Consider the following 16883-nt stretch of genomic DNA (forward strand, 5'->3'; position numbering starts at 1 on the left):
TGGAACACGTTCATTTGTACGAAACACGACGCGTACGAAACATGTTGATGTGTATGGCACAAGTTGATGCGTATGGAACACGTTGACGCGTACAGAACACGTTGATGAGTAAGAAACATGTTGACGCGTACGGAACACGTTGATGTATATGGAACGAGTTGACGCATACGGAACACGTTGATACATACGGAACACGTTGATGTGGACAGAACACGTTGATACTTACAGAAACACGTTGATGCGTACGGAACACGTTGATGCGTACGGAACACGTTGATGCGTATGGAACACGTTGATGTGTACGGAACACGTGGATGCGTTCGGAACACGATGATGCGTACGAAACGCGGTGATGCTTACGCAACACATTGATACGTACGAAACACGTTGACGCGTACAGAACACCTTGATATGTATGGAACACGTTGATGTGTACGGAACACGACGCGTACGGAACACGTTGATACGTACGGAACACGTTGATGTGTACGGAACACATTGATGCGTATGGAACATGTTAATGTGTATGGAACACGTTGATGCGAACGGAACATATTGATGCGTACGAAACACGTTGACGCGTACAGAACACGTTGATGAGTAAGAAACATGTTGACGCGTACGGAACACGTTGATGTATATGGAACAAGTTGACGCATACGGAACACGTTGATACATACGGAACACATTGATGTGGACAGAACACGTTGATACTTACAGAAACACGTTGATGCGTATGGAACACGTTGATGGGTACGGAACACGTTGATGCGTATGGAACACGTTGATGCGTACGGAACACGTTGATGGGTACGGAACACGTTGATGCGTATGGAACACGTTGATGCGTACGGAACACGTTGATGGGTACGGAACACGTTGATGCGTATGGAACACGTTGATGTGTACGGAACACATGGATGCGTTCGGAACACGATGATGCGTACGAAACGCGGTGATGTGTACGGAACATGTTGATGCGTATGGAACACGTTGCTGTGTACGTAACGCGGTAATTCGTACGGAACACGTTGATGTGTATGGAACCCGCTGATGTGGACGGAACACGTGGATACGTACGGAACACGGTGATACGTATGAAACGCGGTGATGCGTACGAAACGCGGTGATGCGTACGGAACACAATGATACGTACGAAACACGTTGACACGTAAAGAACACGTTGATACGAATGGAACACGTTCATTTGTACGAAACACGACGCGTACGAAACATGTTGATGTGTATGGCACAAGTTGATGCGTATGGAACACGTTGACACGTATAGAACACGTTGATGTGGACGGAACACATTGATAAGTACGGAACATGTTGATGTGTATGGAACACATTGATACGTACGGAACACGGTAATACGTATGGAACACGTTGATACATACGGAACACGTTGATACGTACGGAACACGTTGATACGTACGGAATACGTTGATGCGTACGGATCATGTTGATGTGTATGGAACACATTGATACGTACGGAACACGGTAATACGTATGGAACACGTTGATACATACGGAACACGTTGATACGTACGGAACACGTTGATACGTACGGAATACGTTGATGCGTACGGATCATGTTGATACGTACGGAACACGTTGATGTGTACGGAACACATTGATGCGTATGGAACATGTTAATGTGTATGGAACACGTTGATGCGAACGGAACATGTTAATGTGTACGGAACACGTTGATGCGAACGGAACACGTTGATGTGGACGGAACATGTTGATGTGGACGGAACATGTTGATGTGGACGGAGCACGTTGATGTCTACAGAATATGATGCGGACGCAGCATTTGTACATGAAAAGCTATGGAACAGGAAGAAAAACCTGCTCATCTTCCCAGCTGGGGTCAGTTTGTCTCCATAAAATATTTCCACCTTTTTTTCCCTTCAAGTTTTTTCTGTGACTTTACTCTAAGATCTTTACTTGGATCAGTTTGGTAATTTTCACATTTTAAAAATTAAAGAACAAGTCTGCTGAAAATCATCACGTTCCCAACTGGTCACATGACAGAACCAAAACCACCAATGACCTGATAACAGGGATGTTTACTGTGCTGCTCCGACCACAGATGTGTCCTTCTGAGCCCCAGGCCACAAATCATAAGAAACTATTAAACCACGCTGCACAGCCGGAGGGGGGATGCAGTGTTTCACATGAGGGGCACCTGAGCCATGGATCACCCCAGTTTTACTGAACAGGATCATCAGGATCCTTGAAATGAAAGAAGGCAGTTTTGTCGGCAGGATATTATACCTGAATAGATTACCGGGGGGGGTTTCACACTGACCTGGAAAATGTAACATAATCTGGTGTCCTCAGTTTATCTTCTCCTGCTCTGAAAGGACCCAGAGTCCAAAACAGCACAAAGACCAAGGCGATGAAAAAGCCAAGAACCTGGGACTCTGAAAACCCAACAGAGCGCCAGTAAATCCACCATCAGCAGATGGAAAGATGATGACGACACAACAGACCAGCGGAGAGATGGCCGTCCAGATCTCACAGGGAGACAACATGGAGACCAAAGGAAACCCAGAAGAGCAGAGACTGGATCTGGACTCCCCGGTTAAGCGAAGTTAAGGTTATTCAGCCACTGAAAGGTCTTTCTAGAGGCCCCCTGGGCCCCCAGGTTTTCCTGGCACCATATTGTGTTCTTTGATCGTCTTTGGGTCTCTATGTTGCGGTCCTGAGCCTGAAATCCAGAGCATCTAGAAAAGGTTTTCACCCAGAAGCACCAGGAGATCAAGATTATTCTTCCCAGCTGGAGGAAGCTGGTGATGAGGAGACGCTCCTCTGTGACTGGTTTGAATGTTTGGTTGTGTGAAAAGACAGCACACCCTGCTGGTCTGACAGGACGAGCAAAAAGATTAACATATACAACTAAAAGTTATGTGGAAAAGTAACAACACAGTGTTGGAATGCACAGTACAGGAATCATCATCATCATCATCATGCATGGATAAAACATATCTGTGGAATCTTATTGCATTGTATTAAGGCATGAACATAAGAAATATATTTACATGACAGACATATAATTACAAAATTAGCATGTATGTGGATAATATATGTATACATATACGCATAAACAAGAAGACTGTACTGTGGCTTCAGTCTGGTCCTGCAACAGAGGTGATCACCTCCAGCTCTGACCAAGCTTCTAGAGTATTCATGTGTATGTGGAAGGGGTGAACGCAGACTCATATAAAAAAAATAATAAAATAAATATGTATATATATATATACATACACATATATACATACACACATATATATATATATATATATATATATATATATATATATATATGTTGTTGTTGTTTTATTTTATTTATATATATTGAGGTGGGACTCAATTAAAAAATCTTAAACAGATTAATTGCATTTTAATTGCATAATAAAATTTTCCCCAAAAAGCAACTTTTCTTTCATTTAAATGGATTTCCAGGGATTATTAAATCAAATAAAAATAAAAGAGAGTTTGATAAACTCAAACTCTATTAATATCTGGATAATTGAATTTACTTTGAAACAGTAAAGAGTGTGCAGAGTGCATACCTGGAAAACTCTGCCCCACAGTGGTGAGAATCATAAATGACATCCTACTGAGCATCAATACACATAATGACATGTGGATAATGTGGACATGTGGATTTATCTAAGAATTTAAATTTTAATTTATTTTAAAAAGCTGTTTTCTTTTATAAATCTCTTTAACTGTGTTCCTGCAAAGCAGTTTAATGTTTTGCATATTTTCCTTTACTGCACCGTGACCTAAAACCCAGACCTGAACCGTGATTCTGACATATGCTACATCCCTGAGACCGAGGCTGGACCTGAGAACTAGTGAGGAAAGTTGGACTTATTCTGGACCAGAATCAGGACCAGGATCCGTCCTTTGACTCACATATAAAACAGGTTTCAGGACCAGATTCTTTGACCAACGTATGATTCCCAAAACGACGAAGGTCCTGCCTCATGATGCAGAAAACTAGTCCTGTTGCTTCCAGATGTAATTCCCGCTTATTGTTCTGTCCCAGAAATGTTCTGAAAAGTCTCCATCTGATCCAGAACAATGCATTCAGGGTTCTCATCATGAGAATTATCATCAGAGACCATATTCCTGCAGTATTAGCCTCTCCAGTGGCTCCCAGTTAAAGGTTGAATATGTAAGATTTTCAATATCTTCAAAATAAATTAACTAAAAAAATAACTACAATCATAATTAGATAGTTTTTTAAACATGTAGGTTCCAGTCTGTCCATATTTGATGCGTTATTAAATTACAAGTTTAATTAATGACAAAAACCCTTCTCGAATGTTTTCTGACCAATAAAAAAAAAAAAAGTACTTTTTTTCCACCAGTAGGGGGAGTATAAGCTCATTTATTGCAGAGCTACAGCTCACAAGTGATTCCTGCCCTCATTGGAGCTGGCAAGGAGGAGGGGTGAGTTTTGCTCATTACTGCCAACCTGTGGTGGTTTGTGGAGGTAGCAGTTTTGTGGTTTTACACACGACCTGGTGTTTGCCACCTGGTGGTGAAAAGAATCGCCTTGAAATCTTACATACTCTGCCTTTAAGTCCAGAACAGACAAAAGGATCATATAAAGGATTTGTTTTACTGTCTCTAACTGGCCTTACCTGTGGCCTAACCTTCTGCTCCTCCCCGGACTGGATTATAGTCCAGGCGTAAAGACAGAATACTGTTTGTATGAAGTGATGACGGAAATCCTGACATTTAAAACATACTGGAGACATAAACAAAAGGCTTCAATCTGTTTATTTAACTGAAGTCAGAATAAACAAAGACTAACACCACAGTTTCAAATGAAGGGCTTTGCATCTTCAAAATGAAATCTGAATAAGTTTTAATCACCATTTCCACCTGTGTCTAAATCTACCTGGCTACGTTGTAAAAAAGAAAAACAGATGGCGCGTGGTGAGCATGTGTGGCTGCACACATGTTCTGGCAGTTTGTAGTGAGAGACACATACTAACCATGAGTTCATGTTGGAGACAGATTCAGAACTTTACTGATGAAAAAAAACCAACTGGGTTCCAGTTTTTCCAGTTTCCATTAACTTTCACCTCAAACTAAGCATGAGTGAAGTTTAGATTTTAATTACAACATAAAACATAACCTCCATTTGATATAAACACACAATACCACAACAATATGGAACACACACTAACACACCAGGGTGAGGAATGAAGGTAAAACTGTGGCCGACAGCATCTCGCCGCAGGTCCCTGCGGGGACACACACGTCAGAAGAGTCGAGCTACATGTTGGATTCACTGTGAGTGCGTTTGTCATTTTCAAAGTCGCTGTCCTGGGAGATGAGTTTGTAAGGCTTCTTTCTCTCCTTCTCCTCCAGCACAGAGTTTCCCATCTCCACGTCTCGGCTGCGGAGCTCGTGTCGAGACAGGAACTCCACGATGCCAGCGCCAATCGAGTCTCCCAGGACGTTGGTGGTGGTACGCAGACGGTCCCTGGGTCCCAGGAAAGGATGAAAGAAAGGTTGAAGTAAATACAAGCCAACAGAACCAGATGAAGCTGTGTGTCACGCCCAGGGGAACACCAACAACATAGCAGATGTTGAGACGGACATTTGATCATGTTTGAATCTGATGCAGCAACACAACTGTACAAAGTTGGAGCAGGATCAACAACAGGTTGGAAAAATAACTGGAGCCAATGTGTTGAACTGTTTTCCAGCTTGTTGCTGTGAGAGGGAGCTGCATTGTTACCTGGGCAGGTGATGCATGCAGGGGGATGTGTCACCGCCTGGGTAGGTGTTTGGCCTCGAGGGTCGAGACCGAGTCGACGCAGTTTGTTTGATCATGCATGAAAGAATAAAGATGATTGATTCTGCAACCAAGTAATCTGAGTGGAAATCAGCGGCGCGTCGAACCTTCTCCTAAACCGAGCAATCTCAGAAGCTTCGTCAAGACTCCAACTGGGACAAATAAAACCATTCAGGCAAGGTGAAGCTGGACATCCATCATGGGACCAACACAGAGGCAACAACCACACACACACACACACACACACACACACACCCGGGGGAGAATCTACAGACACCAGCTGACCTAACAAAACATCACGTGTTGTTTACAGACATAACTTCTCTAAACCAGTGTTTTTCAACCAGTGAGAGATATCAGGTGTGCCCTGAGAAATGACCCAGTATCACCTGATTGGTCTAAAAAGCAGCTCTGTGTTCATCCAAACAGGCCCTGGTGAAAGGTAATAAAGTTACTTCCTGTGTTTATCTGATTTCTATTCAAGAGGCTTCGACAAGATGGATTTATTTTAATGTAAAAAACAAACATTTAGGTTTGTGGTGTGCCTTGTGATTTTTCAGTGAAAAAAAAAAGGTTGAAAAACACTGATCTAAACAACTTATTTCTGTCATGTTTCAGCTCAAATCCAGCACACACACACACACACACACACACACACGGATAAAACCAAATCAGATCAGCCTCCTTTAAGCTGAACCGCTGGAGACGTTTTTCTCTGTGCAGACGTGTTCGTGTCCAAAGGTAAACAGTGCGAGATGTTTGCTCTGCTAGGTAATGAACTGTTTGTTCTGTCGGATACTAAGAAGAGCTGAATGTCACAGATTGTGTTTGTAATGAAGCAAACTTTCATACCACCCGTTCTCTCGTTTGTACTTGTCTGGAAGATGAGTGTTCCTGAAGCAGGACTCTAACACACATTCAGGAGAGGAGCATTTTTCCCATTACCCCAGTTAGCTGAGTAATTTCTGGTAACGCTTTTCTAATTGAAATGATTAATTTGGGAAACCTAATTATGTTTCTATGTTAAAACGTTTTTCAAAAATATTCAATACATCAGGGAAGATGTGGCACAAGACTCCAGGGGGACGGGAGAAATGTGTCACTAGGTGGTACGAGCTGCTTCCAACCTTCAGAATCCTCCAGACGATGCGTACAACAGATGCACTTTGTACAACTTCCCCACGTTCAGCTACTCACAGGAACCAATCAACCGCAATGATGAGGGTGATGTCATCGGTGGGCAGTCCGACAGAGGTCAGTACGATCACCATGGTGACCAGGCCCGCTTGAGGGATGCCCGCAGCGCCGATGCTGGCCGCGGTAGCTGTAATACTTCACATCACACGGAGACGAGCGTGTTACTGCTGGGACCCAGATCCTCACCACAGCAGCTGTCTCTGCTCCAGCGTTACCTGATGGTGATGATCTGGCCAAAGTTCATCTCCATGTTGTTCACCTGGGCGATGAAGATGGCCGCCAGGGCCTCGTACAGAGCGGTCCCATCCATGTTGATGGTGGCCCCCACGGGCAGCACAAAGCGGGTGATGCGCTTGTCGATCCGGTTGTTCTCCTCCAGACATTTAAATGTGACGGGGAGGGTTGCAGAGCTGCACAAGCGCAGAGCAGAAACCAGGTTCGCAGAAGCAGGAAAACAGGGATTAAAGTTCACGTCACGCCATTCTTTCTGCCATCTCAGGTTATCTCAGCTGAAGTTTAACCAAAAGAAGCAGATAGTTGTAACTCCCAGGTCCTGCCTGGCACCAGACACACCCTGGATGGGTCGCCGCTTCGCACAGAGAGGGTGGATTTAGAATAACTATGACACTAATGTGTAGGTTCTGTTATAATGGTGTGAAAATGATCCAGTCATGATTACAGCCTCGTTCATTAAAGATGATCTGGTTACTGCTCAAGCTGACCAGCTAGTTAGTGCAGTTTCATCACTCCTTGTCTTTGCATCTGTGTGACCAGACGTCACATGTGACATGACGTGTTTACAGCGCCCTAACTAAGAGGTGCATCACCTGGAGCTGCAAAGTTTGCTGGGATGTGCATTAAGGATAGCTGATGAGCTAGCTTCATGATAACTAGTCCAGCAGAAATGCTGTGTAAGACTGTCAGCTCTTCCGAACCAATATTTTAGTTTCCAAACATGATTTCTTCATCGGGATTTCTTCACATTTCTTCTAAAGAGTTGCCTTTCTTACTCCGGTGGTTGTCTGCACGCCAACATGTTTGGTACCATTTTAAACCTCCGTCTCTGCTGTACAAAGATCTGATCCAACATCCGACATTTCTCCCCGTATTACCAGTAAACCTGAGAGTAAGACGATGGATTTTATGCTTGAACTCTCATTGGCTATCAGACAATGTGATCAGTTCATATTAGGCCAGGGTAGATTGATCCAAATATTGATAGTAAGGTTAGCATTGGTATTGTACAGTTCCAGCATGATGAGATGTGTTTAGTTGATTTACACTGTTGACTTTATTTTTATATTGTTGACAAACAACAATAGTTTGTTAATAAAATAAAATAAAATAAAATAAAATAAAATAAAATAAAATAAAAGTATTTGTACTGTGTTTTACTATGATCATCATCATGATCAATAATTAAAGGCAAAATCATTAAATTATTGTGAAATTTCATTTGATCATTTGGTATGGGTGTATTTACTGGTTGTTGCTGAGTACAGGTCCACACAAGTCATGTGACACAATCCATTTTTTTAAGACTTTTTAAATCAAAATGTTGAAAGAAATGTTTCTAAAATGCAGCGAGAGAAAAGAATCTGAAGTTTTTTACAGAAGGGGTTTTATATCTCATCCACAGCCTGACTCATAGAGCACTTCATCCTAAAAACATGGAGAAAATTTTGAGGCGATAAACAAAGATCCCCTCTGTAAACACTTAACCCTAATATGTCAACAAAATGCAAAATAACTCTGAAAAAAAATAACTCTGAACATGGTTTAATCCCAGTTCATACATGAAAATATCCTGACATGTTTGCAAATTAACACTTTTTTTTTTACTTCGTTACACATAATTAGCATATTTGCACATAAAGATTAAAAAACTTGCAGTACAAAAATCTGATAGTTTTCATGTGAGGAATAAACCAGAATAGTTTTGTAGTGAAGCTTTTTATAAATTTGACTGTTCAGCTGTAGCGTCTCAAGACAACATAAGAAATTATGATGGTGAGTCTGTAAATAATACTGATGTCATATATTCTCTGGTTTTCCTCACAAGTATTAATAATGAAAAACAAAAATATTTCCCAGCAGAGTACCTGAATGTTTATGTTGTTCATGTTACCTGTCTGATAGACATACTGAACTGGACCAAACCAGACCAAACCAAACCAAATTGAACTGAAATGAACTGAACTGAACCACACTGAACTGAACTAAACTGAACTGAACCGAACCAAATTAAACTGAACTGAACATAATTGAACTGAATGGAACCAAACCAAATTGAGCTAAAATGAACCACACGGAACTGACCTGACCTGACCTGACCTGAACTGAACCAAACATAATTGAACTGAACTGAACCAAACAGAACTGAACTAAACTAAACTGAAATGAACCAAATTGAACTGATCTGAAATAAACTAAACTGTACTGAATTGAACTGAACCGAACATATTTGAACTGAACTGAACCAAACCAAATTGAACTAAACTGAACCAAATTCAACTGAACTGAACTGAACTGAACTGAACAGAACTGATCTGAGCTGAACTGAACCAAAAATAACTGAGCTGAACTGAACTAAACTGAACCAAATTGAACAAAACTGAACCAAACATAACTGAAATGAACTGAACTAAACTGAACCAGATTGAACTGAAATCAATTGAACTGGACTGAACTGAACCAAATCGAACTGAACTGAAATCAACTGAACTGAACCAAACATATTTGAACTTAACTGAACCAAACCAAACTGAACTAAACTGAACCAAATTGAATTAAACTGAACCAAATTGAACTGAACTGAACAAAACCAAATTGAACTGAACTGAACAATTTGAACTGAACTGAACCGAACATATTTTAACTTAACTGAACCAAACCAAATTGAACTAAAGTGAACTGAACTGTACCAAATTGAACTAAACTGAAACAAAAATTAAACTGAACTGAACTGTACCAAATTGAACTAAACTAAACCAAATTGAACTAAAGTGAACCAAATTGAACTGAACTGAACAAACTAAACTAAACTAAACTAAACTGAACTGAACTGAACTGAACTGAACTGAACCGAACTGAACCAAACTGGAGTAGCAGTGTTGTGTTGTACATACCTGGAGGAGGTTCCCAGGGCTGTTACCAGAGCCTGCAGGAGTCCAGCAATGAAGATAAAGGGGTTCTGTCGAGTGATGACAAAGTAAAGAGTGGGCAGGATGAGAACGGCATGAATCAGCAAGCCAATGATGACGGTGATGGTATACATGCCCAGCTGGCCACCCATCTGTGTCAGATCATCCATCTCCACTATCTTTCCTGCTATCAGGAACAGGATTCCTATTGGAGCGTACCTGAGAGGAGAAAAGTGGGAGAAAATTACTGCTAATAAGAGTTATGGTGGGTTTATCCTAAACAAGTCTTGGTCAGATCTTTGCATGTTTACCACATGATGATGGCAACGAGACGCATGATGGCTTCATTGAGGCTGTCAAAGAACTCTCTGAGCAGCTGGCCCTGCTCCTTCATGTTGCCAATGATCAGACCAAAGCACATGGAGAAGACCACCAACCCCAGCGCGTTGACTCCATTGACCTGACCTGGCACTGGGATCACTTCCTCTCTGGTGAGTTCCATCACCTCCTGGGTGCCATTGGTGGAGTTGGAGAGGGTGTCGTTCACCGTCACCATCACAGTGACCGATCGCTTTCCATATTTAGTTTTGAACTGTGGAATGGGAGGAGTTTGATTACCAGTTAAAGCTGAAACAGATAAGCCTGCACAATCACTTCATGATATCAAATCAAAATGTTAAGCAACACCTGTGATCATATGTTTTGGGAAACCTTCCCATTATATCCAACGAGAAAGTGTCCCAATACTTGTGATTAGCAGGAAATTGAAAAAAATTCCCATTTTCTCAGATTTTCCTCATTATTCATAGCTCTGATCATTTATTCATAGTTGCTGAAGTTCTAACTGAGCATCAGGATGAGAAAGAAAATAGATTTAAATGACTGAATGCAGCATGGTTGTTGGTCTGAGTATTTACTGGGATTTTCATCTGTTTCCAGAGGAGGTCTGAAGATGAAAAAATATCCTGCTGTTGATGTCAGAGGTCAGAGGAGAATGGACAGACTGGTTGGAGATGATAGAAAGATGAGAGACACTGGTCCCAACCAAAATATGCAGAACATCACCTCTGAACAAACAACACACCCACCTTGAAGCAGATGGTCTCCAGCAGCAGAGACCACACTGGGTGTGGATGTGATGGAACGGGAGATTCTCATGGTGATGAGGTGGAACGGGAGATTCTCATGGTGATGAGGTGGAACGGGAGATTCTCATGGTGATGAGGTGGAACAGGAGATTCTCATGGTGATGAGGTGGAACGGGAGATTCTCATGGTGATGAGGTGGAACGGGAGATTCTCATGATGAGGTGGAACGGGAGATTCTCATGGTGATGAGGTCGAACGGGAGATTCTCATGATGAGGTCGAACGGGAGATTCTCATGGTGATGTGGTGGAACGGGAGATTCTCATGATGAGGTGGAATGGGAGATTCTCATGGTGATGTGGAACGGGAGATTCTCATGGTGATGAGGTGGAACGGGAGATTCTCATGGTGATGAGGTGGAACGGGAGATTCTCATGATGAGGTGGAACGGGAGATTCTCATGGTGATGAGGTGGAACGGGAGATTCTCATGATGAGGTGGAACGGGAGATTCTCATGGTGATGAGGTGGAACGGGAGATTCTCATGGTGATGAGGTGGAACGGGAGATTCTCATAGTGATGAGGTGGAACGGGAGATTCTCATGATGAGGTGGAACGGGAGATTCTCATAGTGATGAGGTGGAACGGGAGATTCTCATGATGAGGTGGAACGGGAGATTCTCATAGTGATGAGGTGGAACGGGAGATTCTCATGGTGATGAGGTGGAACGGGAGATTCTCATGATGAGGTGGAACGGGAGATTCTCATAGTGATGAGGTGGAACGGGAGATTCTCATGGTGATGAGGTGGAACGGGAGATTCTCATGATGAGGTGGAACGGGAGATTCTCATGGTGATGTGGTGGAACGGGAGATTCTCATGATGAGGTGGAACGGGAGATTCTCATGGTGATGAGGTGGAACAGGAGATTCTCATGATGAGGTGGAACAGGAGATTCTCATGATGTGGTGGAACAGGAGATTCTCATGGTGATGAGGTGGAACGGGAGATTCTCATGGTGATGAGGTGGAACAGGAGATTCTCATGGTGATGAGGTGGAACGGGAGATTCTCATGGTGATGAGGTGGAACAGGAGATTCTCATGGTGATGAGGTGGAACGGGAGATTCTCATGGTGATGTGGTGGAACAGGAGATTCTCATGGTGATGAGGTGGAACGGGAGATTCTCATGGTGATGAGGTGGAACGGGAGATTCTCATGGTGATGAGGTGGAACGGGAGATTCTCATGGTGATGTGGTGGAACGGGAGATTCTCATGGTGATGAGGTGGAACAGGAGATTCTCATGGTGATGAGGTGGAACGGGAGATTCTCATGGTGATGAGGTGGAACAGGAGATTCTCATGGTGATGAGGTGGAACGGGAGATTCTCATGGTGATGAGGTGGAACGGGAGATTCTCATGGTGATGAGGTGGAGCGGGAGAATCTCATGGTGATGTGGTGGAACGGGAGATTCTCATGGTGATGAGGTGGAACAGGAGATTCTCATGGTGATGAGGTGGAACGGGAGATTCTCATGGTGATGAGGTGGAGCGGGAGAATCTCATGGTGATGAGGTGGAACGGGAGATTCTCATGGTGATGAGGTGGAGCGGGAGATTCTCATGGTGATGAGGTGGAGCGGGAGAATCTCATGGTGATGAGGTGGAGCGGGAGAATCTCATGGTGATGTGGTGGAACGGGAGATTCTCATGGTGATGAGGTGGAACAGGAGATTCTCATGGTGATGAGGTGGAACAGGAGATTCTCATGGTGATGAGGTGGAACGGGAGATTCTCATGGTGATGAGGTGGAGCGGGAGAATCTCATGGTGATGTGGTGGAACGGGAGATTCTCATGGTGATGAGGTGGAACAGGAGATTCTCATGGTGATGAGGTGGAACAGGAGATTCTCATGGTGATGAGGTGGAACGGGAGATTCTCATGGTGATGAGGTGGAACGGGAGATTCTCATGGTGATGAGGTGGAACTGAATGAATGAATGAATGAATGAATGACACATGTCACTGAGTCTACACGTGTTGTTTGGATGTTGGGAATGCTGTGCTGATGTAATAAAGACTACATAGTGATAAAACTCACCTGCTGTGTGCAGGCCTGGACCAGGTTTGGTGGGAACATGTTTCTGACAGGAGATAAGAGACAGATTTAGATGTGTTCTTGGCCTATTCAGTTAAATACTCAGGACATCGTGGTGTCTCACGTTGGCTACCTGATCAAGTCTAAAAAGGCATCGGCAGGGCTGACTTGCTCTATAGTTGGCTGTTTCCCAAACTCATCCTTTGACCCCTTCCCTGGGTGGATGATGAGCACGATTATAATTCCTATAAACACTGCGATAATGGTCGTGGTCATGTAGTAAATCACAGCTCTCATGCCCATCTTTCCTGATGCTTTGCTGTCCAAAGCTGCCATCCCTGTTGGTGGAGAAGATCCAAGCATTAAGACCACCATAACCAACAGGATTTAGAGCTCATCATAGCACTGAGACAGCATTGATGAAAGTTACTCATGACCTTATGGCCTCAGACAAAGGACTTCTGTCCATACTTATCTTGCTTGATCTTAGCGCTGCATTTGATACAGTCGATCATAACATTCTGTTACAGAGACTAGAACAGGTGGTTGGAATTACAGGTACAGCGTTAAGCTGGTTTAAATCATATTTATCTGATAGACTTCAGTTCGTTCATGTAAATGACAAGTCCTCCTCCCAAACTACAGTAAGTCATGGAGTTCCTCAAGGTTCTGTACTTGGACCAGTACTCTTCACACTATATATGCTCCCTTTAGGCAAAATTATTAGACAGCATGGAATAAACTTTCATTGTTATGCAGATGATACTCAAATATACTTATCCTTTAAACCAGATGAAACAAATCAGCCCGATAGGCTACAAAATTGTCTCATAGACATAAAGACTTGGATGTCTAGAAATTTTCTCCTCTTAAACTCAGATAAAACTGAAGTAATTCTCGTTGGATCTGAAAAACTCAGAGCTAAATTTTCCGGTTTTGTAATGAACCTGGATGGCATTACTTTAGCTTCCAGTGCTACAGTGAGAAACCTTGGAGTAATATTTGACTCGGACCTGTCCCTTGGTCCACATATTAAACAGGTTGCTAAAACAGCCTTCTTTCATTTACGTAATATAGCCAAAATTAGGGACATTCTGTCTCAGAGTGATGCAGAAAAACTGGTTCACGCTTTTGTTACTTCAAGACTAGATTACTGTAACTCTCTATTACTGGGCTGTCCTAAATATGCCCTGAAAAGCCTTCAGCTGATCCAGAATTCTGCAGCCAGAGTCCTGACCAGAACCAGCAGGAGAGATCATATTTCTCCAGTTTTAGCCTCTCTTCATTGGCTGCCTGTTGAATCTAGAATAGAATTTAAAATCCTTCTCCTTACATATAAAGCCCTCCACAACCAGGCACCACTATATATCAAAGACCTCATAGTTCCTTATATACCAAGCAGAGTACTTCGTTCCCAGACTGCAGTCTTGAGATGGCATTGCCGTGATTTGACGCTATATAAATAAAGTTGAATTGAATTGAATTGAATTTAATTGAACATCCGTACAACCTTTTGATGCTCAGTTTAAATCTGACAATGCTGGAAACGGATTTGGAAGACATGGTGGGATGAGCAGGGGATTTGAGCATCTGGGTTGTTCCCATGACAACCTGTCCAGATCCTTGCTGCTGAACAGCTAACTCTGCTGTTGACTCTTGTTTGGTGTTGTTCATTGGACTAGATGATGTGAGTTGAAAAAGAGACATTTAACCACTTCTTTATTTAACAAACAGGGATGTCTCCATCATGTGGAAGAGCCAAACATGCAGATGACACTCTGCTGGGGGCAGCATCCCTTCTTCAACCAGCATCTGGCACTAGTCGGCAAGTGTGCTTGTGCTGGTCAGGTACTGACAGCAGCCCAGTGAGTGTTCAGTGGGGTTATGACAGGTCTGCAGGCAGCTCATTCATCCTCAGGATGTCTGGGATAAACCCTTCTCTGTGGGACAGTCCTCTTGGAGGCCAGCGTTCAGTCCCAGACTGTGGAGACATGAGCTCTCCAGTGGTTGCAGAATCACATCTCTGCGTCTCTCTGCATTCAGATTTCCTCCAGTGATGACGAGACTTGTCTCTGATGCCGTCATACTGTCTCCACCAGAAGCTCTTACCCTATCACATCCATTCAGCAGCCACCATGACGTTCTCACGCTTTGCTCCTGTAGCAAAATCTGGACTAATTCTGAACATAACCCTCCAGCTCGCGTCCAGCTTCCAAGTGATGCTGATCAGGCAGTCAACAGCGGAATCAGATGTCTGGCAGAGAAGATCTGGACAGATTTTATGGACACAGCCAACATACTTAACTCTGCTCTTTAGCTGACAAACACATTTAAGAAGGAAATAAACATTTTCCAGCAGCAGAAGGTTTAGTGTTACGATATCCAAACACTCATTTGCTGACTGCTTCTGACTCATGAGGGTATGAGACTAACCTGAAGAGGAAGTAAAAGTGATAAATGTTTTGTTGTCTTTGTGTTTATTCGTGTTATGAAGAGAACCTGTAATTAAACTGGAGACGAGCAGAGGAAGGACCAGCATCTGCAGCATCCTCATCAGCACCTCTCCGGGAAAAGAGAAGTACTTGACTTCACGGTAGGTCATCTTATAGGGTCGCAGCGCAAATCCAAGGACAACACCTGCAGAGAGACGGCAGAGTTTCTCCACTGCACGGACGACATGTCCAAACGGATGCTGACGTACACTCACCCACAATGACCGCCCCAACCGTGAACAGCACAAAGGCGTTCTTCTTGAGGAAGGCCTGAATGTCCTCTTTAGAAATTTCCTCGACTTTCCTCTTGGCCTTCATGGTGCGTATGTGAATGCTTTCCCTGATCCGCTGCATCCTGCAGCCAAATCCACATGGAAGACAATCCATGTCAGGGTTTTACAGTCACCACAGAAACACAACAAAATGGGATTTAAATGTGAGATCTCTGTTTATGTCCATCAGTCTCCACCGTGGACAGAAAAGGGACATACGGTGGCTGCAGTAGGACTGATCATTTGGAGGATTGAAACTTTATTTAAAAAGCTGCAAAGCTTCAGGTTGCTGAACATAAAGGTAGAACTGAAGAGTTTATGTCTGTCAGCATGTGTCGTCTACACCCACGTTAAACAGGAAGAAGTCCAACTTAAGCAAATTCATCCAAACCCAGTTAAATCCAAATCAACCAAATTCTTATTGCTCACATGAAGATGAAACAGTTTAAATCCAGAATGAAGGTTTTTCTCATCTGACATTACGAGGTTTGTTGGTTCCTCAAGGCGTTCTGGGTTTTGTCTTCAGCCTCAGCTCTCTTCATCAGAAGCTGAAATTTAACGTCTCGTCACGGTTAAATAAGTCTCAAAGATCAGACGAACCATTTACTCAACTCTCTCCTCATCCAAGCAGATAAAACTGAGAGGAGAAATCTTTTCCCTGAGCGTGACCAGATCGAGCAACAGAACAACCTGGAGGTGGGGCGTGAACAGGCTCCTGTAGCATGAATGGATCAGTAGGAACTGATCTAAAGTCCT

General features: G+C 43.1%; 1 protein-coding gene across 1 annotated transcript; it reads right to left on the reverse strand.

Moving 5' to 3' along the window:
- Positions 1 to 5310: 5310 nt before the first annotated feature.
- Positions 5311 to 16209, reverse strand: LOC306767968 (excitatory amino acid transporter 1-like; the record flags this gene model as incomplete). Its single annotated transcript, XM_079256152.1, has 9 exons — positions 5311 to 5521; positions 7034 to 7168; positions 7249 to 7443; positions 10162 to 10395; positions 10488 to 10768; positions 13367 to 13409; positions 13497 to 13701; positions 15863 to 16000; positions 16071 to 16209. The coding sequence occupies 9 exons, from the start codon at positions 16207 to 16209 to the stop codon at positions 5311 to 5313; spliced, it is 1581 nt and encodes a 526-aa protein (XP_079112278.1).
- Between the last annotated feature and the right edge of the window lie 674 nt (positions 16210 to 16883).

Source organism: Telmatherina bonti (genome assembly GCF_933228915.1).
Source record: "Telmatherina bonti genome assembly, chromosome: 17".
Lineage (NCBI taxonomy): Eukaryota > Metazoa > Chordata > Actinopteri > Atheriniformes > Telmatherinidae > Telmatherina > Telmatherina bonti.